General features: G+C 46.5%; 1 protein-coding gene across 1 annotated transcript; it reads left to right on the plus strand.

Annotated features, from left to right (window-relative positions):
* Positions 1–1,551: 1,551 nt before the first annotated feature.
* On the plus strand, positions 1,552–24,404 carry FANCI (FA complementation group I; the record flags this gene model as incomplete). Its single annotated transcript, XM_079541192.1, has 37 exons — positions 1,552–1,635; positions 1,737–1,809; positions 2,426–2,556; positions 2,922–3,078; positions 3,154–3,211; positions 3,775–3,816; positions 4,386–4,509; positions 5,435–5,520; positions 5,720–5,852; positions 6,089–6,181; positions 6,649–6,785; positions 7,637–7,817; positions 8,239–8,326; positions 8,840–8,970; positions 9,635–9,705; positions 10,621–10,735; positions 11,095–11,217; positions 12,301–12,369; positions 13,559–13,660; positions 14,467–14,646; positions 14,743–14,864; positions 15,250–15,414; positions 16,030–16,209; positions 16,951–17,114; positions 17,513–17,589; positions 18,047–18,163; positions 18,949–19,000; positions 19,579–19,706; positions 19,842–19,910; positions 20,025–20,112; positions 20,415–20,599; positions 21,185–21,241; positions 21,322–21,381; positions 21,756–21,842; positions 22,531–22,626; positions 23,524–23,649; positions 24,339–24,404. 37 exons carry the CDS (start codon positions 1,552–1,554, stop codon positions 24,402–24,404), a joined length of 4,017 nt encoding a protein of 1,338 aa, XP_079397318.1.
* Positions 24,405–24,570: the final 166 nt, after the last annotated feature.

The raw sequence follows: 24,570 nt of genomic DNA on the forward strand, positions 1-24,570 counted from the left end.
CTCACCTCTGTCTGCATCCAGAGCAGCACAGGACAAGATAGCAAAGACCTGGCTTGCTGGGCTGTCCCATGGTTGCCAATGGACCTCATGCCAGCACAGGGAACCCTGGCACTGCCATAGTCCTACTGAGCAAATGGGGTCTCAAATGCTTCCCTTGGTCCTTGGACTCTTCCCTCACCACTCCAAGGCTTGCTGTCTGCACCTTTGCTTGAGGGCAGTGCAGAAAACCTTCAGGCAATCCTTTCATCTTCTTCCTCTTAATGCAGACAAATGAGGAGGAAGGCTGCCCTCCTCGTCACCAGCCCAGCACCCTTCCTGCTGCTCAGCCCATGTCAGAGATGTGTCTGCCATGTGTCCCAATGCCTCCCAGGGTTTCCTCCACAAGCACCCCATTATTTGAGACCCCAAAATCAAAGCCATCTCTGGAGGTCGGGGTAGTCCAGGTTATGGCATCCAATGCCAATGTTTGAGGTGTGCATTGTCCCCATACTCACCAGGATCAGGGAATGCCAAACCGACCGTGGAGGTTGAGGGCCTGGGGGCTGCTGGAGCAGGGCTGGGCAGCAGGAGCAGAGTGGAGCAGCACGAAATCCCAGCGAAAGCTTTGTAGAGTCACCGGGTTGGGATTAGGCCGTCACAAGGCATCAACTCACCGCAGCTTTATCATTAAGTCCGCGTAAACCAGGCAGGAAACCCCACTAAAGCCTTCCGAAAGGCTGATGGGGAGAGGGAAGGAGGGAGCTGGAGGCCCGGAGGGCGCGCGGAGGGGCGGGATGCTGGGCCCGATTAAGGGTGTATAAAAGCTTCCCATTGTGTAACTGTGCTCATTAGTGCGGGGCTGGGGGTGGGCAGCGTGCCACCCCCTGCACCGGCCCCAGGAGCCGGGTGAGGGTGCAGGGATGGTGGTGGGACGCAGATCACAGGTGGAGCTTCCAGCGATCCTCGTGCTGGAGAGCAGTCAGCCTTTGGGATGTGGGCACGAGATGGGGGAGAGTCGTGGAGATGGCGTCCAAATGGGGCCTTTGGGGTGGCTTTGTGGGGTTGGTGCCACACTGCGTGCTCCCACAGACCTGTGGGTAAAGCTGCGATGGGAAGTGAGAACAGGAGCCCATTGAGGCCGGGCCTTGGCCGCTCTCCCGCTGCTCTGGGGATTTGGGGGAGCGGAGGAAGGGGCTTACACAAGGCATGTTTTGTAACACGCGGATTTAGGGATTGCTAACGCTGCACAGGGCCCCTCGTGCCCCGTGCCCGGCCTGGCGCCAGCGCATCGTGCCCACGTGAAACCCTTCGCAGTGGCCGGGACGGCTCCGCGACGGGGACCTCAATAGGCGCTTTGTGCCCGGGGATCGCCCCCACCAGCTCCCCGAACCGCACGCGGGATTCGAACCCGCTAAACTAGGTAGGGACGGAGGGGGGGGGGGGGGGGGGAGCCTAGCGGAGCTCTCGCGGAGAACGGAAGTGACGTACGGGAGGCGGGACTTGTTGCTATGGCGATGAGAGGCGCTTCCGGGCGGGAATTTCGGCGCTGCGGCGGATGACAGCGGCCGTGCCATGGCGCAGCGCATCCTGCAGCTGGCGGCCGAGGAGAGCCCGGAGCGGCTCCAGGAGGCTCTTCAGGGCCTGGCGGAAGGCGAGGTGCCTGGAGGAGAGGGTGCTCCGCCGGCTCTCTGCCGGGAGGGCGGGGAGCGGCTTCTCCTGCTCTTAAGTCAGGCTCACGGCGCGGCCTTCTCTTTCAGCTGGGTGACATGGTGACGAGGCAAGCCCTGAGGGGCAGGGAGACGGCAGCGCTGCTCAGGGGGATCTTCAGAGGTGGGTGCTGCGTCTGGGGGCTGGTGGGGACAGGGCCTGATGGGGAAGAGGAGAGGTGAGGCTTTAAACTAAAAGAGGGGAGGTTAGATGTTAGGGTTTTTTTTCATTAAGAGGGCGGTGAGGCACTGGCACAGCTGCCCACAGCTATTCTATCCCTGGAGGTGCTCAAGGCCAGGTAGAATGGGGCCCTGGGCAGTCTGAGCCGCCCCCAGCACATGGCAGGGGTTGGAGCTGGGTAGGTTTTAATGTCCCTTCCAACCCGAGCCATTCTGTGACTCCATATGGGATTTTCTTCTGGGAGCCTTTAGGTGTCTTTCAGTAGAACGGAACTGGCCAGCTGAAGCTGAGTTACCAAGCAAATTCTTCTCAAAACGTTGATGCTTCCTGACTGGACAGCAAGTTGAGAGAACCAAAGAGTGTGATAACGGTGCTGAGTGTTTCAGCTGTTTTATCCTAGAGATTCTCATTTCCTCTACTTTGCTTTTTTATCTGTTCTGTCAAATATATAAGAAAGGGAGCTGCAGTTGGGTGACAGTTCAGCCATACAAATTTCCTGTTTAGTGACATGTTGTTGCTTGTATAACTCTTTTCCCATTCTTTATTTTCTCATGGTAAGGCTCCCCATGTTCCCAGCCAAGCGGTGTTCTCAGGAGGCTGCAGGTTTACAAGCACTGTGTCCCACTTGTGGAATCAGGCGATCTGCATGTGGGCAAAGTGTCCGAAATCATAGGGCTGCTGATGCTGGAGGTAGGAGCTTATTTGTGCTGGCTTTCCTCTGGTCCTTTAGTGAGCAAACTGAGGCACTTCACCAGACCTCTGAGGAAAATGAGTGATGTCCTATCTGCAGATCTGCTTTGGTCTTGGAATTTGCCTTGCATGTAATATGATCTCTGGATATTTAGATCTGAACTCCAAAATCGTAATTGTATTTATTTGATTCAGTGCTCCATTCTATGAAGGACAGCATGAGATAGAGGCCTTGGGGATTAACTCATTTTTTAGGGATGTTGCACTGTGGGAGATGTTGTCCTTTTCTGGTATTTGGTGAGCATTTGGACACGTGCAAGGAATTCTCCTGTGCCCATCTTCAGTGTTGTTCCACCTCCTCCCAGGCTCGCCAGCTGCCAGGCCACGCATTGGCTGAACTTGCCACCTCGTTTGTTGAAGTTATTAAGGGAGGCAGCCTGTCTAATGGGAAATCTCTGGAGTTGTTTTCCACTGTTCTTACTGCGTTGTCCAACTCTAAGGAGAGCCTGGCTTATGGGAAAGGTAACCCTTCTCATCTCCTCCCCAGTCTGCCCTCTCCCTCTGGAGTGGGTTCCTGAAAGCCTCATGTTTTTTCAGGTGAACTGAATGGGGAAGAATTTAAGAAACAGCTGATAAATACCCTCTGCTCCAGCAAGTACGTGCATCTCTGCCAGCTCCAGTGGGTTCAGTTTGTTTAAAAATCAGTCGGTGCCTTTTTCTATCTGGGCTTTTTACAGAACTTCCTTTGACCCCCTACAGTTATGAAGCGAGTTAAATCTGCAGTCACTGGATGTGTCCACATTCCTATTGTCTCCTCTCAATTGTGTGGCATATGATGTTATATGTTTCATGTTATGCCTTGAGAAGGAGTTCAGTGGCACTGCCTGTTTCCTGTTCTAACATCACTGAAGCTGTGCCACCATGACAGTGTCTTTTCTAGCTGGGAGGGTGAGGGAATGCCCTATTTCCAGATTTTGGAATAGTGTCTCATGAACAAATTGCAGGAAGTGCTAGGTTTTATTCCTTTCTTGACATTTGTTATTGTGGGGACCAGGACAGTTTGGAACCATTCTAAATCTGGATAATTAGGGCGGCAGTGGTTGATTCTGGTTGGAAATCTGGCTTCTAATCTTGATATGGGAGACAGGAAAAGTGGATAAAGGAGTAAAGAAGAATTCTACTTCCTCTCAGTTTTCTGACAAGTGCTTATTTTACCAGGTGGGATCCTCAGTGTGTAATACATCTTGCCAACATGTTCAGGTAATGGTTTCCCTTTAGCAAGCATCAGTGCCTTGTGCTGCAGTTACGTCTGTGTCCCATTCCACGTGTAGTTTGGGGAAAGCACAGTTTGGACTCCAGACACAGCTCCATGAATGCTTTGGTCAGTGAACATCCACATCAGATCCGTGTGGGTACAAAACACAGCTGGGCAAGCATGCTCCAAAGACTGCTGTGAGTCTAGCGTGCTTCCCACCTTTCACAGCCCAATATTTAGTGGCTGTTGGCAGCTTAAGAGCGGAGACTTCTGTTGTATTTTCCTTTGTAAGCCCAATCTATAGGGAATGTTGTTAGTGCCCTGAGTTACAGACCAACAGTGGCTGTGTGGGTGTATGGTTGTATGAGTTTGTATGAGTTGTATGAGTATGCTTGCTTGTAGATGCCTTTTGAGTGGGATTGTGATTTTTCCATGTGTGGTTTTTCATTTGTGAGCCTTGACAAATTAAGAGTATGTTCTGACGAGGACTTTGGGAGCTCTTATGGATTGAATCTGCTGCAGGATTCTGAAAGAAATGAATAAAAACGACTAGACTGCATCTTTGATTCAACAGGGATATTCCACTCTCAGGAGAGGAGCTGCAGTTTGTGGTGGAAAAGGTCCTTAGGATGTTCTCCAAATTAGACCTGCAGGAAATACCCCCCCTGGTCTATCAGCTGCTGCTGCTTTCTGCAAAGGTAGGAGCTTGTGGGAGCTGCTCCCCCTGAGCATGTGAGGAAAAGTACACCAGGATGAGACAGGGGCTGAATTTTAGGGGATTCCAATTCCTCCCACTTTGTGCTGTGGAGAGCAGGACATCATCAGGTTTTTTGGTTTTGTTGCTTTTTGTCCTCTATCTTTAGCCTGGAGGAGCTGAGAGGAAGATACAGTTTGTTCTTGCTTGTGGGAAACTGTAAGAGCAAACCTTTGGGAAATAAGGGATGGCCTCAGAGCAGGAGGTAGCAGAGGGGATTGTCTTCAGTATTTTTAAGCGTGGCTTTGCTCACTGTTTGTGATCTGCTTGCTTCTATTAAAACAATGGCTTGCACAGTGTGACTCTCTTCTGGATTGTAGTTTGGCTTGTACTAGAAATGTCTCACCTCCTGTGCTTGTCCAGCAGGCAGAGGCTGCCAGGTACATGCCTGCCCTTCTTTGGTGTTCTGGCTCTCTTGCTTTGTTTGTGACCACGTGCATGCCAAAGTACGTGGTTGAGACGATGACAAATTATCTGTCTGTTACAGGATGTCTTTTGTATCCATTAGTCGCAATGTAATGACAGAAATAAGGTTAGGAGTTTGAAAGCCTTCCTAATTTATCAATTGGAAAGGATCTTTCACCAACCAACAAACAAAAACACCTGAGATATTCAATTTCTTGCAACTCTTCAATAATTGCAGTCAAAAGAAGTTGACAGACTGAACCAAGTAACTTCACCTAGAAGTGAGGTATACAAGAGCATTCCCCTGCCTCAGCAATTTAGGAAGGGTGACAAAGAATACCAGGACTGTTGTAGCAGGCAATGGAACACAGGACGTTTGTAATTGGTGTAAGAACAGAGAGTACCTCTCAGGGATCCTGCAGGCCATCCAGTTGCTTAATATAATTAATTGTTCTACCTTACAGGGCAGTAAGAAAACTGTTTTAGAAGGAATCATCAGTTTTTTCAATCATCTGGACAAGAAACAAAAGGAAGAACAGAGGGTTCCACAGTAAGTTCTTCTCTGTCATTCCCTTTCTTGACTGCAAATACCCGAGCAGAAACCTTTGTCCTCTCAGTATTCCTTGTACGTGAGCTGTCAAACCTTAAACAAGTACATACTTCTTGACACCTACGAAGTAGTTTATGGCATTGGATGGCTTGGTGGTTTTCTTAAGGCTTGTTTGTTTGTCTTCTGATAAACCTTACAGATCAGCAGACCTTGAGGTAGCCACGCTGCCCCTCGACCAGCTCCGCCACGTGGAAGGTACCGTTATCCTCCACATCGTTTCTGCTATCAACCTGGACCAGGACATTGGCGAGGAACTAATCAAACATCTGAAGGTATGGCAAAGATTGAACAGGCACTGTTTTTGAAGGCGTTGAAGCAAGGCTTGTACAGTCAGTGCTGGTTGTCTTTAGAAGGGATTGAATCGTGTTACGATCGTTTTATGACACTATGAAGCGTTAAGTGTGAAGAGCTGTGTTCCTTTCTGTACCACAGCAGCAGTGTGAGATGAGCCTGGTAGCTTTCTTCAGCTTGTGAGGTCTTGCAGTTGAAGTAGCTTACTGTTTTCTAGACAGAGCAACAGAAGGACCCTGGTAAAGCCCTGTGTCCCTTCAGCGTGGCCCTTTTGCTTTCGATTGCAGTGAAGCACAGACTGCAAGAGCAGGTACGTATGAGATAAAAACGCAGAGAACTGCAGTGGATTGTACCCTGCACTTTCTTGTAACAGAAAGGAAGAATGATGAAGTTATAGCCATATCAGGGTAAAAGTGGCTTCAGGATGCTCAGGGGAGGCAGTTAGGTTAGAGGTACATTACGGTTTGCTTAACACTATAAAAGACCCTGGAGCAATATCAGAGTTTTCCAGAATCATGATGCCTGTGCTAGTGCTGTACTGTGGGAAGGGAAGCAGTGCCTTCCTTTTCTAATGTTTTGGCTCTGTGGTTGCTACCCCAAAGTACATCTGGCAGCAAGTTACCCTCCTTGAGGCACTTAGTGAGGTTGGTGTATTTGTTCTGTGAAAGAAGTAGAGCTAAGACTTCTGGCAGATCAGTTCTTCCTGGAACATACCCAAGACTTCACAGATCCCATTTCAAAGATCATTTCCTCGCACTCTGTGATTTTATGTTCCAGATATTTGATTTCTTGAAAACATCAATCACAAGAAGCTGCAAGGACCTGCAGTTCCTACAGGCCTCCAAGTTTCTGCAGGATTTGTGTCCTCAGCAATATGATGTAACAGCTGTAATTCTGGAGGTGGTGAAAAATAGGTGAGTTGTTGCCACGTGCTGCAGAGTGCTCAGTGAACTTTGGAAGGGGGAGTGTTTCAGCAAGGCTGAAACAGGGGAGGGAGTGTTTCAGCCTTGCTAGAGTTCTCTGGGATCACAAAATCACTGCTGACCTGTTGCCAGCAGTGAACAGTGGCAGCAGTGAACAGTGTTAAAATCCAAAGTTTCTACTACAGTTTTATGCTGGTGAATTTAAACAAGTGAAAAGATAGATAGCTAAATCTGCCCCTCCACCCCAAATCTTGGCTTATGATGTTACGGAGGACTGAACTGATCAGAACCATGTCTGTTTCCTAGCAGGAGAGAAGATGAAGGTATGAGTCATGCTGCTTGCTGTAATTTGTGTTCTGATCAAGGCATGAGTGATAGGTTCACTCACTGTTTGCTTTCCCCGTGTGGTTAGTCCTTTAAACATCCTGCAGGACAGCTCTGTGATCTGTCATCAGTTCTTTAGTTTGATGTCAGCTATTCCTGTTCTGACTCGATCACCCAGGATCTGTGGAATCCATACCTTCAGACAGCAGCTCAGGGTCACTTTTGGGTGAGATCTGAGTGCAAACCACTCCACATAAGAAGCAGACGTGTGGACTGGGTTGGAAGTCTGATGGTTGGAGAACCAGGAATGCAAAACACGAGGGCTGAGCACCTGCCCCTCAGCATGAAGACAACCACGAGTTTGAGAGGGATGGCATTTTCCCTGGTGCGAACAAACATCTCTCAGTGCTGTTTTGGATCTGGAACAACTGTGGAAGATTTTACTATAGACTGGTCTAATCTAAACGTTTCCTGTGACTAAGCTGCTGCTTTCCTGGTCTGTTTAATGTTTTCCTCAGTGCGTTTGGCTGGGACCATGTTACTCAGGGACTGGTAGATCTCGGCTTCAGCCTAATGGAATCATATGAACCAAAAAAATCCTTTGGAGGGAAAACTGCTGAGACCAACTTGGGCCTTTCAAAAATGCCAGCACAGCAGGCTTGCAAACTGGGAGCGAGTATCCTGCTGGAAACATTTAAGGTAGTGTATGGTTTGGAGAGCTTTTTTGCTGGGCAAGGCTATTCTCATTTTCTCTTTGTAAGTGGTATCAAACCCTTGCCAGAGGTATCCACATGTTTTCTGTACAAACAGTACAAGATTTAGTCTCTGTTTTGCCTTTGTCCAGCAGGAAGAGATCATCTTCATAAGGACCCAACCCTAATCTATTCCATCTGCTATGATGCTTGTGTAATCCATATTATACAAGGGGAACTGCATATGAGGTAGAGAAGTTCAGAGGTACAAAGAAAATGTGGTAGAAGTGGGATTGAAACTAGAATCTTCACTGAAGGGGTAAATTTAGATTTGGCTTTGCATTGCCCTGGACAGGACCTGTGCTCCGATATACAGGAATATCTTAAACTTACGTAGGTTTTGATTCTGTTGTTCTTTCTCATTTCAGGTCCATGAGCCCATCAGAAGTGATATTCTTGAGCAAGTCCTGAACAGAGTCCTCACAAAAGCAGCATCTCCTGTCAGCCACTTCATAGGTAAAAGTAAAGAGAGAAATGTGTGCAGCTCTGTTGACACTTCTGTGTGTGACTTCTCGGAACCTCGGCTCCCACAGAAGTGACTTGAAGCCAAGACAACCAGTTGTTCCTTCTTTTTATTGAGCTGTCAGCTGTCTCAAATCACCTTGCATTTGTCGCAGGTGAAAAATGTGTTTCCAGGCAGTTGCCATGGAATAACTGACGCACAGCAATCGGCAGCTGTCAGTTCCTAGCCTTACCTTCCTCGTCATCCTTGGGTGGGTGCTTGGGAGTCCCTGGGGCTGCAGGGATGCCTATGCTGAATCCTCTTCTCTTATACCTCAGTGCCCTCTGGTGGGGCGAGGCCCTGCAGCTGGGCTGTGAGTATGCATGCTGTGCTTCATGCCTGCAGTAGAACTCAGCTTGTCGATGCTCATCCTGTTATAACCCTACAGAAATACTTTGCTCTCTTCCCTAATAAAGGCTGTTCTAGCTGCTTGACAGAAGCTGCTCCTCTTATTTTATTTTTTTCAGACTTGCTGTCCAATATTGTTGTGTCTGCTCCTCTTGTGCTTCAGAACTCATCCTCCAGAGTCACAGAGACCTTTGACAATTTGTCCTTTCTGCCCATTGACACAGTGCAAGGGCTCCTCCGGGCAGTACAGGTAAGGCTTTGCATTTCTTCCTAAGTATCCTTGTTAGCTTAGTTCCAGTGGTAGCTCTAGGCCACAATTATATGCATGATCTAATAATCCTTCTTGCAAAATAAGCCTTAATACTCTGCTGTATGTTGTTCAGTGTGGCGTAGAACTGTTCTTCAAGCTTGGGTTTGCATATGCCCTCAAGCAAAAAAGAAAAAAGCAAACCATATGGTGTGGTCTGGAATGGTGCTGGATCTGCTCTGTGCTGACCTTTCATCTGGAAGATGCCCAGATGCTACACTGTGGGAAAACTCAGTATATGGTGTTCAGCTGAACAGCTTTAGCTGTCAGTGTTGATTTTTCTGCCTAAGCTCCATGTCAGTATTTCTCTCTACCTGAGCTGAGGTATCGCCCTGGAGTTCAACTTCTACCTGCTTCGTCCACTCTGGGGATGACAGTTCTTTCCCAAACCCTTGCCCTTTGTTCTCACTAGCTGCCAAGGTATCCTGCTGCTGCATCTCTCCAGGTTTAATTTTTATGTTATTTTAAAATATTTTGGTTTCCCTGCTGTACTGACGACAGTATTAAAAATGAAGGGCCAGATGGACCTGAGGAAGATGAGCTCATAGGCCCCCAGGGTTTGGCATCCCACAGTGTTTTTCTCTCCAAAGTATGTGTTCCTTTCCAGCCCCTGCTCAAAGTCAGCATGTCGGTGAGGGACTCCCTGATACTTGTTCTCCAGAAAGCTATCTTTTCCAGGTAAGCTGGAGAGAGGGGATTCTTTGAATTTGCATTTTTTTGGAGCAGAAATACTTTCTGTGTGCTTTGGCTGAGTGTCTTCTTCCTGTACTCTTCCTGTAACTTGATAGTGGCACCTGTCCCTTCAGCCTGGGACTGTGATACAGTCACAGCTCTACCCATGAGACACAAATCCCAACCCCCGGATGAGCAATGTTTGGAAATTCAGAAAGCTGTTGGGAACTCCAAATAAGAATGCAGAATTAAAACCACTTCTAATACTCCACACAACTGAGTGCCTCCAGATGCTGCAGAGAGTTTAGATGGGGCCGCTGACTCAGAGGGAAGGTGGCATCTCAGCATTCTGATCTCTTACAAAACGGCAGAGAAACAGGCTTGTTGTCTTGGTAATGCTTTGAGCAACACGTCCTGCTGTCTTCATAATGCTGTGATCACAGGCTGAGTTCTGTGGGGCGATGGCTGTCTGATTATGAAAACAGAATTCATAATTGAGCACTGTTATTTAAGGCAAGGAAGTTGGTCTTTGGGAAAGATCTGGGATTTCAGTGAGCAAAGTGAAACGCCAGCTTTTTGTAAGGAACCTTGCAGTTCTGGGAAGAGCTCTGGGAGATGCTCCCATTTAGGTTTTCAAGGGGTGTTTAATGCTTGAGTCTTGATCTGGGGCTCTCCTTCAGTTTGAGCACTGTCAGGGCAGAAAAAGAAAAAGAATGCTGTGACTGTAGAGCAAAGGAGTTCCCAGCAAACTACCAAACTCTTAACTGCTTGGGGCTGAGTTGCTCTCTGGGGGAGTGCCACTGGGCCCAATCACACTGCTTTTGTGAACAGTTTTTCATTACTGAGTTGTTCTTGTATTTCCCTTTGAACTTCTTGCTTCCTTTTTTCCTCATGTCTCTCTTTTCTCTCACTGACTCACAGGCAGCTCGATGCTCGTAAAGCTGCAGTTGCTGGTTTTTTGCTTCTGTTAAGAAACTTTAAGATTCTGGGCAGCTTGACTTCTTCCCAGTGCAGCCAGGCCATTGGTGCCACTCAGGTAAGTGCTGTTCTACAGTCTCCAGTGCAGACATGTGAAACAGTCTCCTTTCAGGATACAGTTTGAAACAACTCAGAGTGGTGTGTTTCCCCAGAATGGAGATCTGTCTTGGGAAAGGGTTAATGCTGGAAGCAGAGCTTTTGGAAATGCAACATGCAAATTGAAAATAGTCATTATATCTTATAGTACCAGCATTCTGTGGAGCATTCACACTGCTCTGTGGTGGTGATACAGAGCCTGGCAGCATGCTGAGGACTTTTTCAGTGGTTGTTTAGAGGTCAGGCCCCTTATCACCTTGCTTCTGTTCTGTGATACTTGAGAACTGCAACCAGTGTAATGTGACTAATATTCCCTCTCAGGTCCAGGCAGATGTTCATGCCTGCTATAATTCTGCAGCTAATGAGGCCTTCTGCCTTGAAATCCTGGGCAGCCTGAGGCGATGTCTGAGCCAGCAAGCAGATGTCCGACTCATGTTGTATGAGGTAAACATGGTTGTTCAGCCTCCTTTTAAACAGCTAGCAGCAGTTTTGTAGTCTGGTTCTACTGTAGTCCCAGGTAAATAATGATCTCATGGTTGTGGAAAGCCATGCCTTGTCTCACTTATGTTCTTTGTGGGACACATGCTTGTCCCAGAAACTATAACGTTTCTTGCAGCACTTCTGCTTTGCTTTCTTTTGGATCATTACAGGCCCTAAGACGTGCCAGCATGTTTTCTTTGGTACATTGCTTAAGAGTTAAAATGTGTCAGTGACTCTCTTCCTGTGGTGTGGTCTAGGAAATGGGAAAGGTGTTTGTTGCTCAGTGGGGAGCAGTGTTACAGGTGCTGGCTAGAAACAGCGTTGCTGAATGTGAATGGGCTCCAAATAAAGTCCTGACTGGAGAGTACGAGGAAAGTTGCTTGAACTTTGATCAGGGATCTATCCTCTCTCCCTTCCTTTCATAGCTTTCTACTAATGCCTCTTAGATTCTGGATTCTTAGAAGGGCCTAATCTAAAGAGCGATTTGTAGGTGTATGTCTTAGCTCCAGAGCTAACTGTGGGATACTAAGCTGAGGAAAGAAACACTGTTTAGACCAGAGAAATTTTGTTTCCTTCTTGGCTTGGTTGGACTGACCTTTTGTAAGCTGCAAGTTTTGGGTATGGCGCAGGACTTGAACTTGCCTTATCCATCCACTGAGATTTTTCATTCGAAAGGATTTTTGCCTCCTGCAGCTTCCCCACTGACTTGTTTGGCCTTTGAAGCAGGATTTCACAGTTTGAAGTTGGATCTAGTGCTGGTGTTAAATAGCAGTGAAAGTCACTCTGGGCTCGATGCCACTGCTGCTAGGGAGATACAGCTTGTGAGAGAGCTCCTGCAAGGAAATTCACGCTCATTCTGATTCATACCTTCTTTCTGTGAAGCCTATGCTTTGCCAGGTATGGGGTTTTACACTGAGCACATTGTTTCTTGCTCATAGCTACTTGCAGTGCCAAAGGGTCGTTACTGTCTTGTGATGCAAACTTATTATGCATATGGTTCATTTTCTTTCTCATGTAAGCCAAGTTGTCCTTCCTTCCTGTCTTCAGGGTTTTTATGATGTCCTACGCAGGAACTCCCAGCTGGCCAGCTCTATAATGGAAACTCTTCTGTCCCAGGTAAGGTACTACCCCGTGACATGGCTGCAGAAACACTAAGAATTAAACACAGAGACCAGTATAGCAAACATTTAGGTTAAATATTAGGAAAATAGTTCTGCCACCCACTTGAAAGATGAGTAAATGCTGTGGTACCTATACAGGGAGCTGCTTGAATCCCTGCTATGTTGGGAGTGCTGACTAGGTAAACGTCTAGAAACTGATGGAAGAGAAAAGATCTCTTGGAACCTTTTCCAAGCCTTGACACTTCTTGCTGCATCTCAGAACCAGTGCCTAGAGAAGTGCTTTATGTGTTCCTTGTTCTTTAGCAGTCCACAACAGTTAGCCTCCTATACATCCCCAAGGATGTGTAATTATTTTCGCTGTCTTCCCGTAGGGAGAGTACCCAAATCCTTGTAGGATCTGGAAGGATTAACTCATCTACCAACAGCGTTGCTCATGGCAACAACACAATCACATTTTCTCAATCCATTGGACAGGCTGTGCTTTCTTTGCAACAAGTAATTTTCTTCACTTTAATCATCTGAAGTTCTTGCTGGCTAATTCTCACTTTCCCATGTCAGTATAGGGTCTGGGAAGGGAACAAGAACAGGGCCTAGGCAGCTTTGGAGTAGCAGAGGGCTGTTAATGGGAATTTGGTGCAAACATATCATCATTATGTAAAACTTCCCCTATTTGATTTGAATCCTATATCAGTATAGTTGGAGCATGTCTCCTTCACGCGCTGAGCCAGATGGCCAGCATGATCCTTCACAGCTTTGTTTTAGCTCCAAGTGTAGCCTCCCTTGCTGCCTGAGTCCTTAGGCCAGGAGGCTGCATCATACCAAGCATTCAGTATGGAGGCTAGGCAACAGGGACTATTAACTTTCTTCACTGTATAAAGGATGGATAACACTGCAGGTGAAACAAGTGATGCTGCACGTTGAAACAGCACAAGTGATCAGATAGGTTTATTTCAGTGCAGTGACCTGGCCTTCTGGCTGAGAGGCACATGAGCACCTGAAGAAAGAATTTTAATTACTAGTAGAGCAGATGATGTGGCCCAGTTACGTATGTGGTCCCATTATCATGGTGCTAGTTTTCCTTTTGTAGGATTGAGCACAAAGATGATTGTGTTCTGTATTCAAACAACTCAAGAGGCTCAGTTACTAAGGAACTGGTTATTTTTATTCCTTGTTTTTTGTGTCAGATAAAGCAATACTACTTGCCCCAGCCAGACCTCCTGCCTCCACTGAAACTTGAGGGATGTATAATGGCTCAAGGAGATCAAATCTTTTTGCAAGAACCTCTGGTAAGAGCAATATTGGGTGGCCGCAATCGCAACATCTTCTGTTTCATAGGAATTTAGTTGTGCTGCTACATGAGCTGAATATCTTGTGCTTCTTCATGCTCTTCTAGCTTGGAGCAATTCCTTTAATGACATAGAGCTGGGCATGTTACTTGTCTGAGGCTATATATTAGAGCTCCACTATCAAAGTGGTTTGGGGTTCCTGTGTGCAAAAAGCACTGATACTGTAGTTTTGTTGAGCTACTGTTGCTTTTCCTCTTTGAACATAATTCCACATGAAATAATTGTGCACTGTGTGTAAGTGGAGGGAAGAGTCTGACCTTGATCTTGCTCTTTCGATAATGTTGCAGATGAGATCTCAATTCACAGGATTTCCAAGGGAACAAAATCCAATTCACTCTTTTGTGTTTCCCTAAGGAAGCTTCCATGCAGTGGTCCAGTTCCACATCCAGAGAAGGGAGCATGCACTTCATCTAGAGTGAGGGCCCTTTTGGAAATTCCCTTTCTGTCTCCTTCAGCAGTTAGAGCAGCCGGGTTGCAGGGGCAGTGGAAGATAAACTTGTGCATCCCGTGTAGGCCAGCTCCTGCAGACAGCATTGTCTGAAGCTAGAAACAGGTAGCTGTGTGTAGGATTACAGAAAGCTTCTCTGGGGAATTAGGCATATTGTCAAAACAGACGTGAACCTTTAAAGGCATCGATGGCTCTTCACATCACTGTGTCAGTCTGTCCTGTGACGTTGAACAGCCTGTCCTCATCTGCCAGTGACCTCTGTTTAGAAGGCTGAATGTGACTTGGCTGCTTCCTTCAGGCCCATCTGCTCTGCTGCATCCAGCACTGTTTAGCCTGGTATAAGAGCACTGTGCATCTATGCAAAGGAGCTGAAGACGAGGAGGAGGAGGAGGAGGTGGGATTTGAGCAAAACTTTGAAGAGATGCTAGAATCTGTCACACGACGGATGATCAAGAGTGAGCTGGAAGACTTTGAACTGGTAAATCAGATTTTCAGTTTGACTCAGTGGAAGAAGACACTGAGTTCTCATCAGGTTTTGAAAAGATTTTGTTCACTTATTTCCTTCACCTCTTAGGATAAATCAGCAGATTTTTCTCCATCTTCTGGTGTTGGTGTAAAGAATAACATCTATGCCATCCAGGTGATGGGAATTTGTGAGGTCTTGATTGAGTACAATTTCAACACAGGGAATTTCAGGTAAAACATCTAATCTTACCCTCTAGCACTAGGAGTGCTTCTGTGCTGTGACTTGCTGTTCAGAGTGCAAGACACAGGTTCCTTGCAAGCTATAACAGTCCCAGTACAGAGTTAGAATGATGCTTTCTGAACGTACGTGCCTTGTGACACAGACATGGACAGAACCTTGGGAGCGTCTTTCTTTTGAATGCCATGTGCTGTGGGAGGTGTGAGATGATGTCTTGTAGAAGGGCAGGTCAAGGAGTAATGATGGGGGAGGTAGGGAGGTGTCATGTCACCGTTTTATCCCTTAAAAAAGTGTCAGTGTATTGTTTAGCAACTGAAACTTCAAATTAGAAACTCAGAGACTGGAGTTTCTCTACTAATGCTTTCTACTTTACTGCAGTAAGAACAAATTTGAAGATGTCCTAGGCCTGTTCACATGTTACAGCAAACTCTCAGAAATCTTGAAGGAGAAAGCTGGAAAGAACAAATCTACCTTGGGCAACAAAATTGCACGGAGCTTCCTCTCTATGGCTTTTGTGTCTACACTGCTCACAGCTCTGTTCAGGTGAGAGGAGCTATCACAGCTGGAGTAGCTTTAAGGCCTACTCACGAGCTGCTTTTGTGCTGTCTGCATGCTGACTGTCTTCTGCACTGTATGCACAGTACAGATGTTTTAATTTCTGTACAGTGCATGCCTGAGAACATCGGGTACTGCGTGAGCAGCATCATAGTCCAGGCTGTGAAACTATGGTCCTGACAAAGCTTTCCCAGACCTTGCTTATGACTTGTAATAGTTTGGAGAATTTCTGTTCTTCCAGTTGCGGGGCTGGAAGTTGTGGGGCTTCTTAGCAGTGTTTGAGCTCCAGTCTTCTACAAAACAGGGCCGGATATCAATTTGAATCATGCCTGTTGGTGTCTCTGGAAGTGCTGAGTGTCCTCAAAGGGTTTTTTCTCTGTCCTCAAAGGGTCTTTTCCACCTTGGTTTTAGCTGGTGATTTCTTATGCAAATGCATATTTAGATTTTGAATTGGCAAACTGAAAGCAAGCACTAAATGTGCAGAGTTGCTCTTGTAGCGTGTTGCACATGATTTGAAGCCTGGTGTGAAGAGATGAAGTGCTGATGAGCCATGTGCTTTATCAGTGCATCCTCAAGTCCCTGATGACACTCTTGATCCTTCAGGGACAATGCCCAAAGCCACGAGGAGAGCCTGGCAGTTCTGCGCTCCAGCACGGAGTTCCTGCGCTATGCTGTCAGTGTGGCACTACAGAAGGTGCAGCAGCTGGAGGAGACGGGACAGACCGACGGCCCGGATGGACAAAACCCTGACAAGATGTTTCAGAACCTCTGCAAAATCACACGGTGAGTCACTGTGGCACATGAAGGTATCAGCCCTAAAAGGAGCAACGCATTCAGGGGATCAGAAACTATTTTTGTTGCAGTCATTAGGACCATATGCAAGGTACATGTTTGCATGATTGGACGTGGAAATAGAACAAGATCACCTACGCAGCAGAGAGCTAATGAGAAGAAAGGAGAAGGAACAAAAAAGGGAAGAAACATGCACAGGGGAGCAGGAAGAAGATGTTTACCTACAAATAAAAGTGTCGTCTTTGAACCAACCAATTTTACTTTCTTCAAAGCTGCTCGCTTTGCTTTGCCTGACTTTGCCTTTCTGATTTTATTTATATAGAATTGTACAGAAACTGCTGACATTTCACAAATTCAAGCTGCCAAGAGATGAGCTCTTTTTTTTTTTTGACAGATTTGATGCCAGTGGTCAGTGTCTGGGTAGGCTCCGAGATAGAAAGAAAACTGTGAAAGAAATGAGTCCATAAAGATGGAGTTGAAATGGAATTGCAAGTTCCCTTTGGCATGTGAGAAGGATGAAGTTATTTAGCTGTGCAGGAAGAAAGCAATAGATATTTTGCTCACATCAAACCCCATTCTTCTTACAAGTGAATCTTTTTCCTCTTCTTTCTTAAAGGAAAAAGAACTTCCATTTAGTTATATTAAAAATATGAACCTAAGAGTAGAGTGTGTGATCAGCCCTTTCTTGCTCTTGCACTGTGCATCGTGATTTTGACTCCTCCCATCCCGCAGGGTTCTGCTTTGGAGGTACACTTCAATTCCCACTGCTGTTGAAGAGTCAGGGAAGAAGAAGGGCAAAAGCATTTCCCTGCTGTGCTTGGAAGGCTTGCTGCGGATCTTCAACACCATGCAGCAGCTGTACACTGCTAGGATCCCCCAGTTTCTACAGGCCCTGGGTAGGCACGTGGTATCATTCTGTTCTGGTCTCTAGCCTTTGTGTTCTAGCCCATGCATGTTCTTTATCCATAAATAGCTAGAGGGGTCCAGTCTTTGTCCCTCAGTAGCAAGAGGGGCTTAGCAGCCATGCATTTTCATCCCGGAAGCTAGTTCTGGAGATATATGTTTACCTGTTCTTAGTCTGTCAGCAGAAGGACAGTTGGAGTCAGATATGGGTCAACTGTAGCCCTCTTCCATTCAAGATTTGCCTCTGACATGTTTTTGTGCTCACTAAGGTTTTGCAGCCTGTGCTCCTTCCCTAGCTGTGAGCAGTTGCAGTTCTTCCCAGTTTTGGAAATAAATCCTGTGTTCTGCTCTTGGCATTTAGCTCCTTTCTGCACCTCTCTGTCTGTGCCAGATATTACTGATGGTGACGCAGAAGAAGCGGATATTAATGTCACAGAGAAAGCTGCCTTCCAGATCCGACAGTTTCAGGTAAGTACCACTGTGTGCTGCAAATGTTCCAAAGCACTGGTAATTCTGGCAGCAAATGCTGTTAGTTCTCTATTTCTTGACCACAGAATATAGTGTGCAGTAGCAACTCTGCTGCTCTGACTCACTGGCTGTTCAGAAAAGTTTTTGATCCTTAGGGAAAGCTTATTTGGGGCAGTTTGCAGAGCAGGATTGAAATGCACGTACAGTTAGAGAGCTGTAGGGTCCCGTAATGCTGCATAAAACATACTTGACTGAATTGAATGTGCTCCTCTGTGTAAGCACTCATAACAAAGAACAGCACATGTTCTTTAGAAGTGTCCTCTTTTTTTTAATATTCTATCATTCTTGAATGTTTCCAATTCCTTTATTTGCTGAAGCTTCTGGCTGTTTGCATCTTAATATGGCCCTGCAAGAAGCATGCATACTTATGGACTCTGTCCCTCCTTTCCATGATCAGAGGTCTCTGGTGAACCAGCTCAGTAGCTCTGAAGATGACTTCAACTCCAAGGAAACACAGTTACTCATCACAATTCTCTCCACTTTGTCCAAACTCCTGGACCCAGGTTCTCAGCAGGTAATTCACAGCCTTCTCAGGGTGTGGGGGAGTGTGTAGTAACCAGAGGTGTGGAAAGAGCATTAGCAGATGGGAGTGATATCTGAGAGCTTTGACGTGTGTGTGCTGCCTTCTCTTGCAGACTAGACCATGTTAAAATTACAGTTTTGATAAGTTGTCAAGCATTATCTTGTCAAATGCCTGCAAGAACAGTGAAGAACAAGCTGCCTTCCCACACCCCCTCCTGCATATTCTGATGTTACTTTTGGGCACCTGGAGTCTGAACCATTCATTCTCCTGAGCAGGGACTCCTAGCAGAGCCTGGATGCTGTGTTTTTTCCACGTGGGAATAAAGCCAAAATAGGCCAGCAGATCTGTGACCAGTCCAAATACAGCTCTACAGAAAGGGCTGGCTCAGTGCCTAGCTCATTGCATGCAGGAGGAACTTGTGAAAGTAAAGACTAAAGGTGCCCCAGTTTTACAGACTAGAGACTGCGCTAAAAGTGTGCCAGAAGTCTGGTGCCATCACTTAGATTAAATGGGGCTGTTACTCCGTCCAGGGGAACACGGAGCATTGCTGTGGACTGGATCCCAGCTTTTCAGTTGTTTGTGCTTGTTCAGCTTAAGTGTTCTTTGCAAACATAACAGAGTATGGCTGAACACCCTTCTGCCTGAAGGGGACTCTGCAGGTCTGTCTTTGCTGTGTGTGATTCATTATTTTGAATGATTTGGGTTTGTTTTGTTTTTGATTAATCCTGTGCTTTGAATTCAATTTCCAAGCCGTATCTTTTTCTCCCCTTATACAGTTCCTTCAGTTCCTTACTTGGACAGTCAAAATTTGCAAAGAAAATGCTCTAGGTATGTAAGCTTTGAGGGGTACGTGCAGATGTGCTGTGTCACACGTGATAGTGGACTCTTGAATGCTCTGCTGTTGCGTCTGTCCTGTTCTCACCTCTTTGTTGCAGATACATTCAGGTACATTCAGGTCCCATTTGGTGGCAGATTGCCATGACTGCAGTTATTAGCGTGGCTATTAGGAAAGAAACTCCATCTCTATAAATATTAACAAAAGAGAGGCCACTTGGCTTTTTACTCTTGTTATTCAGATCTCTTGCTCAATTTAGTATTTATACACTGCAAAAACATTACTCTTGATGTATCTTGTTCATACTGCTATTGCTTCTGGTCACCGTTTTGCTATGAGCTGGGGGCTCCAGTGTGCTGCATTCCCCCTTGTAATATTATATGCAATGCCCATTGTTGTAACTGCAGGATTTTGACTAGAATTTTCATCTACCTTGTATCACTTCTGAGAGCGTAGACTGTTAAACCCATACTGAATCTGAGGCTTTACCTCACTGGGTGTCTGATGTTCCTGAATAGCTAAGGGAATTCTGCACCTACTAACACCCTGCTTTGTTTTCTCTTCCCCACAGAGGATCTCTCTTGCTGTAAGGGTTTGCTGACTTTGCTTTTTAGTCTCCACGTTCTGTACAAGAGTCCTGTCAGTCTGCTGCGTGAACTTGCACAAGATATCCATGCTTGCCTGGGAGACATAGATCAGGTAAGATGCAGAGTCCACAGCAGCTTAACTCGCATCACTTAGTGCTGTCACAGCAGAATTGATTTCATCTCTGAAGCAAAACGTGTGACAGCAGCTGACGTTTTGCTCACCAGAATTTTTCTCTCCCTCCACCAGGATGTGGAAATAGAGAGTCGCTCCCATTTTGCCATAGTGAACGTGAAGACTGCAGCCCCTACTGTCTGTGTGAGTCAAAACTGTGCATGAAACAAGCAGCTGCTCTTGCACAAGTGGCTTAGAGATTCCCGTTGTGCCAAACTCCTCCAGCAACTTGTTTTGTTACTGCTGTTTCTGTTTCAGCTGCTGGTTCTGGGGCAGGCAGATAAGGTCCTTGAAGAGGTGGACTGGCTTATCAAGAGGCTTACCATTCTGGGATCAGACACATCAGGTAATAGAAGTGGCCCACTCTTACTGTTACACCTTTGTCAAAGACAGCTAAAGATAACGAGCAAAATGATATTTTGGGATTTTAAGGTGGTGTCATTTGAGGGTAGGTTAAGCCCTCCCTTGAACTGGTTCCACATCAGCAGTGTAAGGCACTGAGTTGTCACAGGACTCCTCCAGTGACTATTTTCCCTGTGCCATGCTGTTGCTATGCACACCTGACAAAAGATGGTCTTTTGTGTCTCCCACCTGTGTAACTGAGCTCATTAGACGTACATTCATGTGGTATTCATCTCTTTCTTCTAGAAGACTCGACTCAGGCATCAAACCAAACCCAGGCTCTGGAGAAAGGTGTGATTCTGCAGCTGGGAACTCTGCTGACAGTTTTTCATGAGCTGGTGCAGACAGCACTTCCTGCAGGGAGCTGTGTAGACTCACTGCTGAGAAGCCTCAGCAAGACATACACAATCCTCACCTCCCTCATCAAGCATGTGAGTGAAGCTCTGCTGGCAGTGGAATGGCTGGGATCTAATAACTTTTTCCACATCTGCTACAGCAAGCTCACAGTGACCCCTGGCAGCAGCTACACTTAGGACTGGGCTGTTGATCTCTTGTATAAGATGAGTCTTTTTTCTGCTGCCTTTCATGTGCTCATTTTCGTGACCTTCCTACAGTAGCTGCAGCTATACCAGAGGAGATAAAGAAAAGCTCTTCTCAAGCTGACTTTGGCTCTGCTTGGCTTTGAGTGGTTCCAGTGCCTCTTTTAGATTCTTCAGTGTGCAACTATGTTCCACAGTGAACAGTGTCAGCAGTGTTCTCGTGGTGCTCAGCACTCCTGCCCTTCCCACTCACTCCCACCCAAGGCTTGAAGCGTTGGTTCTGGGCCAGTGGGGATGGGAGATCAGGACATGGGAGCTAGTGCCTCTGCACACGGGGTCTCCTCATGCTTTCTCAGCACTCCTCCCTTAATTGGTCACTGGTAATTCTGTGAGCTGCTTTGAGCCCTTGCCTGGAAACACAGGTTACAGGATGGGAACGGTGCATCTAGAAGAGACTCACTCCTGTTTTCTTTGCAGTACATCCAAGCTTGCCGCAGCACCTCAAATGCAGTTCCGGGGAGGCTGGAAAAGCTGGTGAGTGTGAGCAAATCACTGCAGGACATGGCTCATTGCCTTCAGCTGGGAGTAATCCCAGCCTCTCTGCTTCTTTGCAGGTGAAGCTCTCAGGTTCCCACTTGACCCCACAGTGTTACTCATTCATTACTTACGTACAGGTAAGACAGAAATTAACCGTGGCAAAATCGCACTGAAGTCTGTCTGATGCTGAGTGGTGAATCAGGTGCAGTGCTTGGGCACCTTTTGAGATCACTGATCTTCTTGACATGACTATAGCTGAAGATCTTTCAGTACCATTGGGACCAAGCCTGTTGATTTCTGTTACAGCAGGGGAGGAAGAATGTTCGGGGAACTCCTTTTTTTTTTTTTCTCTCTTTTTTTTTTTTTTTTTTTTAAATCCCACCCCCTTTTGTGTTCATGTGGGGTTTTTGGATGAAGTTCACATGTTAGCTGGCCAGAACAAAGACTTCTGTGGCTTTATTTAGCTGGTCTTTCTTCCCTGCTTACCCTGTCTCTTGGTTTCCTTCTTCAGAACATCCATAGTGAGAGCTTAAGCTTTGCAGAAGAGAAGAAAAAGAAGAAGAAAGAAGATGAAACTGCTGCAGTCTCCACAGTCATGGTGAGATTGACTGAAGTCTAGTAGGACATGGGCTAGGCTTGAAAGCTTGAGATCCATACCTCAAGGCTCATTTTACCTGGTGGCTTCTTAGACATCACCAGTGACACACTGGCATTTGGGACTCTAAGTAAAAATCTGATTTTTTCAACCTGAACTTCAGAGAGAAGTTTCAGAACAATGGAAATAAAAAGCTGTACTAAACTCAAGCTAAAGCTCACAGGGATGAAACAAAGGTGTAAAGTCTGATTTGTTTGTATCACCTGGTTGTTTTATATTTGGAGTAAGCTATGAAGTGACAGCTCATCGCTGTCAAACATAGATTTGGAGGGCCTTTGCAGACAGGTTTTTCTCGGGCTGTCAGACACAACAGGGCTGTGGAATGTATAACTACAATACTTGGAAGAGCCTTGCTGCAGAACCGTTCCAGGAGGTCTTTTAAACCCAGAAACAAAGTGGGCTGGCAAGGCTCAGTGAGGCAGGCTACTGAAGGTAGGTTTCTAAACTGGGGAATGACTGGTTTCTGTGTCACGCTACACCATCGTTGGACTGTGGGGGAATCTAAGCTGCTGATACAAACATAGGGGCTGTACTGTGCCATAGCTGGGACACTTGTTGCTGATGACTGTACAAGGGAATCTTAAGGCTGTTCACTTCAAATCTGGCTCTTGCCTTCTTTTCCACATTTCAGGCTAAAGTGCTTCGGGAGACCAAGCCAATCCCAAACCTGATTTTTGCTATAGAGCAATATGAGAAGTTCCTTATCCATCTTTCCAAGAAATCAAAGGTAATATAAAGCAGAGGTTTTCTGTGACCTGAACTCAGTGGGATGGTATTATCGTGGCACGGTGCAGAGCTACTGCCGTTTCACCTTGAAAAAACAAGATCAGATTGCTGCTCAGATTAGGAAAATGTAGGGGCCTCACCTCTCTTTCAGCCTTTTCTCCTCACCCACCACCACCAGATTGCTGCTATCAGGGTGACAGCAGGTGGCATTGGTAGTACTGAGTGAGCATAAATTTAAGCTCCTAATTCCAGTTTTCCTCCCCCCGCTCTCCCCAGCACAGTTCTTAAATGGGAGAGAGATGTACATTCATAGATGTACCATGAGGCATTATATGAGTCAGAATCTAGCTGGTAACATTTGGCTCTTGTGAAGACAATGGGCTACTGCATTTCATAGGGATAGGTGCTTTTTTCACCTACTTCTTGCTTCGTTCTTACATCATTATTGTGATGACTTTGTCCTAGTACAGTGCAGAGGTCTAGACAGAATAGGAAATTAAGGTTATAGAATGGCTTAGGTTGTAGGGGACTTTGAAGATCATGTAGCTCCAAACCCCTGCCATGGGCAGGATTGCCACCACCCTATCAGGCTGACCAGGGCCCCAGCCTGGCTTTGAATGTCTCTAAGGATGGGGTCCCCACAACCTCTCTGAGAAACCCAGTCCCAGTGCCTCACCATCTGAGTAAAAAAAATTCTTCCTACCATCTAACCTCAGTCTCCCCTTTTAGCTCAAAGCTATTTGCCCTTGTTCTATCACTACTGGACTGCGTACAAAGTCATTGCTCCCACTGCCCGTAAGCTCCCTTTCAATGCTGAAAGGCTGCAATAAGGTCTCTTCTCCAAGCTCTTTTCTTATGCCATGATGCTCTGCCCCCGGTTTTGCTTTGGTTGCTGCAGGTGAACTTGATGCAATACATGAAGCTCAGCACCTCCCGGGACTTCCGCATCAACGCGTCCATGCTGGACAGCGTGCTGCAAGAGCACAACACAGAGGATGCTGAAAATGAGCCAGACAACAACCAGGTGAGAACTCCTTTACATGATGGGTTTCCCCTCTTGTGCTGCCAGGTACGTGGGTCTGCTATTTAGCTAAGAGTAATTTTAGGAGAGTTTGTCTCACCTGGGTTAATCCTTGAATGCTAAGCTGACAGGAGTGAGTGAACAGGATTGAAGTCTGCTATGGTTCAGCTCTTCACCTTTAATGATCTTTGTCTGTGTACCAGTTGCCTCTGTCTCTGGTCTTAGAGGACTGAGACTGTTTAAGGCCCTGGTGTTTGAGTCAGCAAGCAGAGGACTGTCACCATTGCCTCTGAGGACCCACTGCTGCTATCCTTTAGCAGACAGTGCTGGAGAAGGCAGCACAACCTGTGCTGGACAAAAAACAGACCGCTCTTCTTTGCTGATTGTCCAAGTGTTTATTGGTGCTTCTGTCCGTATTTCCCTGAGTGTAATCACCAAGCTGAAATGCAGCACTGCACAACCACTCCCTGTCTTGTGCCATTCGTAACCTGGGCTCTGAGTTGCAGCAGAAATATACAGGGTGCTTGGGGAAAGCTTCAGGGGTGAGAGGAGGCCCAGATTTCAGGTCATTTTTGCTCAGGAGAAGAGAGTGCTAAATCCTGTTCTGTACATCTAGTTTCTTGAAGTAAGCCTTCACTGGACTACCCACACAAACATTCACACTCAGTACTCTTAACTCTATTTCTCTCCAGTCCAGCACAGCAGAGCAGCCAGATGAAAACCAGGAACCCCAAAAGAAAAGAAGGCGAAAAAAATAAAACCTGTGGTTGCCAATTGCTGCCACCTCCTTCTACAGTGTGTGTGCTGTGGCAGCCTCACCTTGGTCTTGGAGAACTGCATGTACAGAGAGAATTGATTGTCTCTCCTGCCAAGTACTCAAGACTTCTTTCTTCATCCCCCTGGGTGTGCAAGCAGTGACTGTCA

Source organism: Tetrao urogallus (assembly GCF_951394365.1).
Source record: "Tetrao urogallus genome assembly, chromosome: 11".
Taxonomy (NCBI): Eukaryota; Metazoa; Chordata; class Aves; order Galliformes; family Phasianidae; genus Tetrao; species Tetrao urogallus.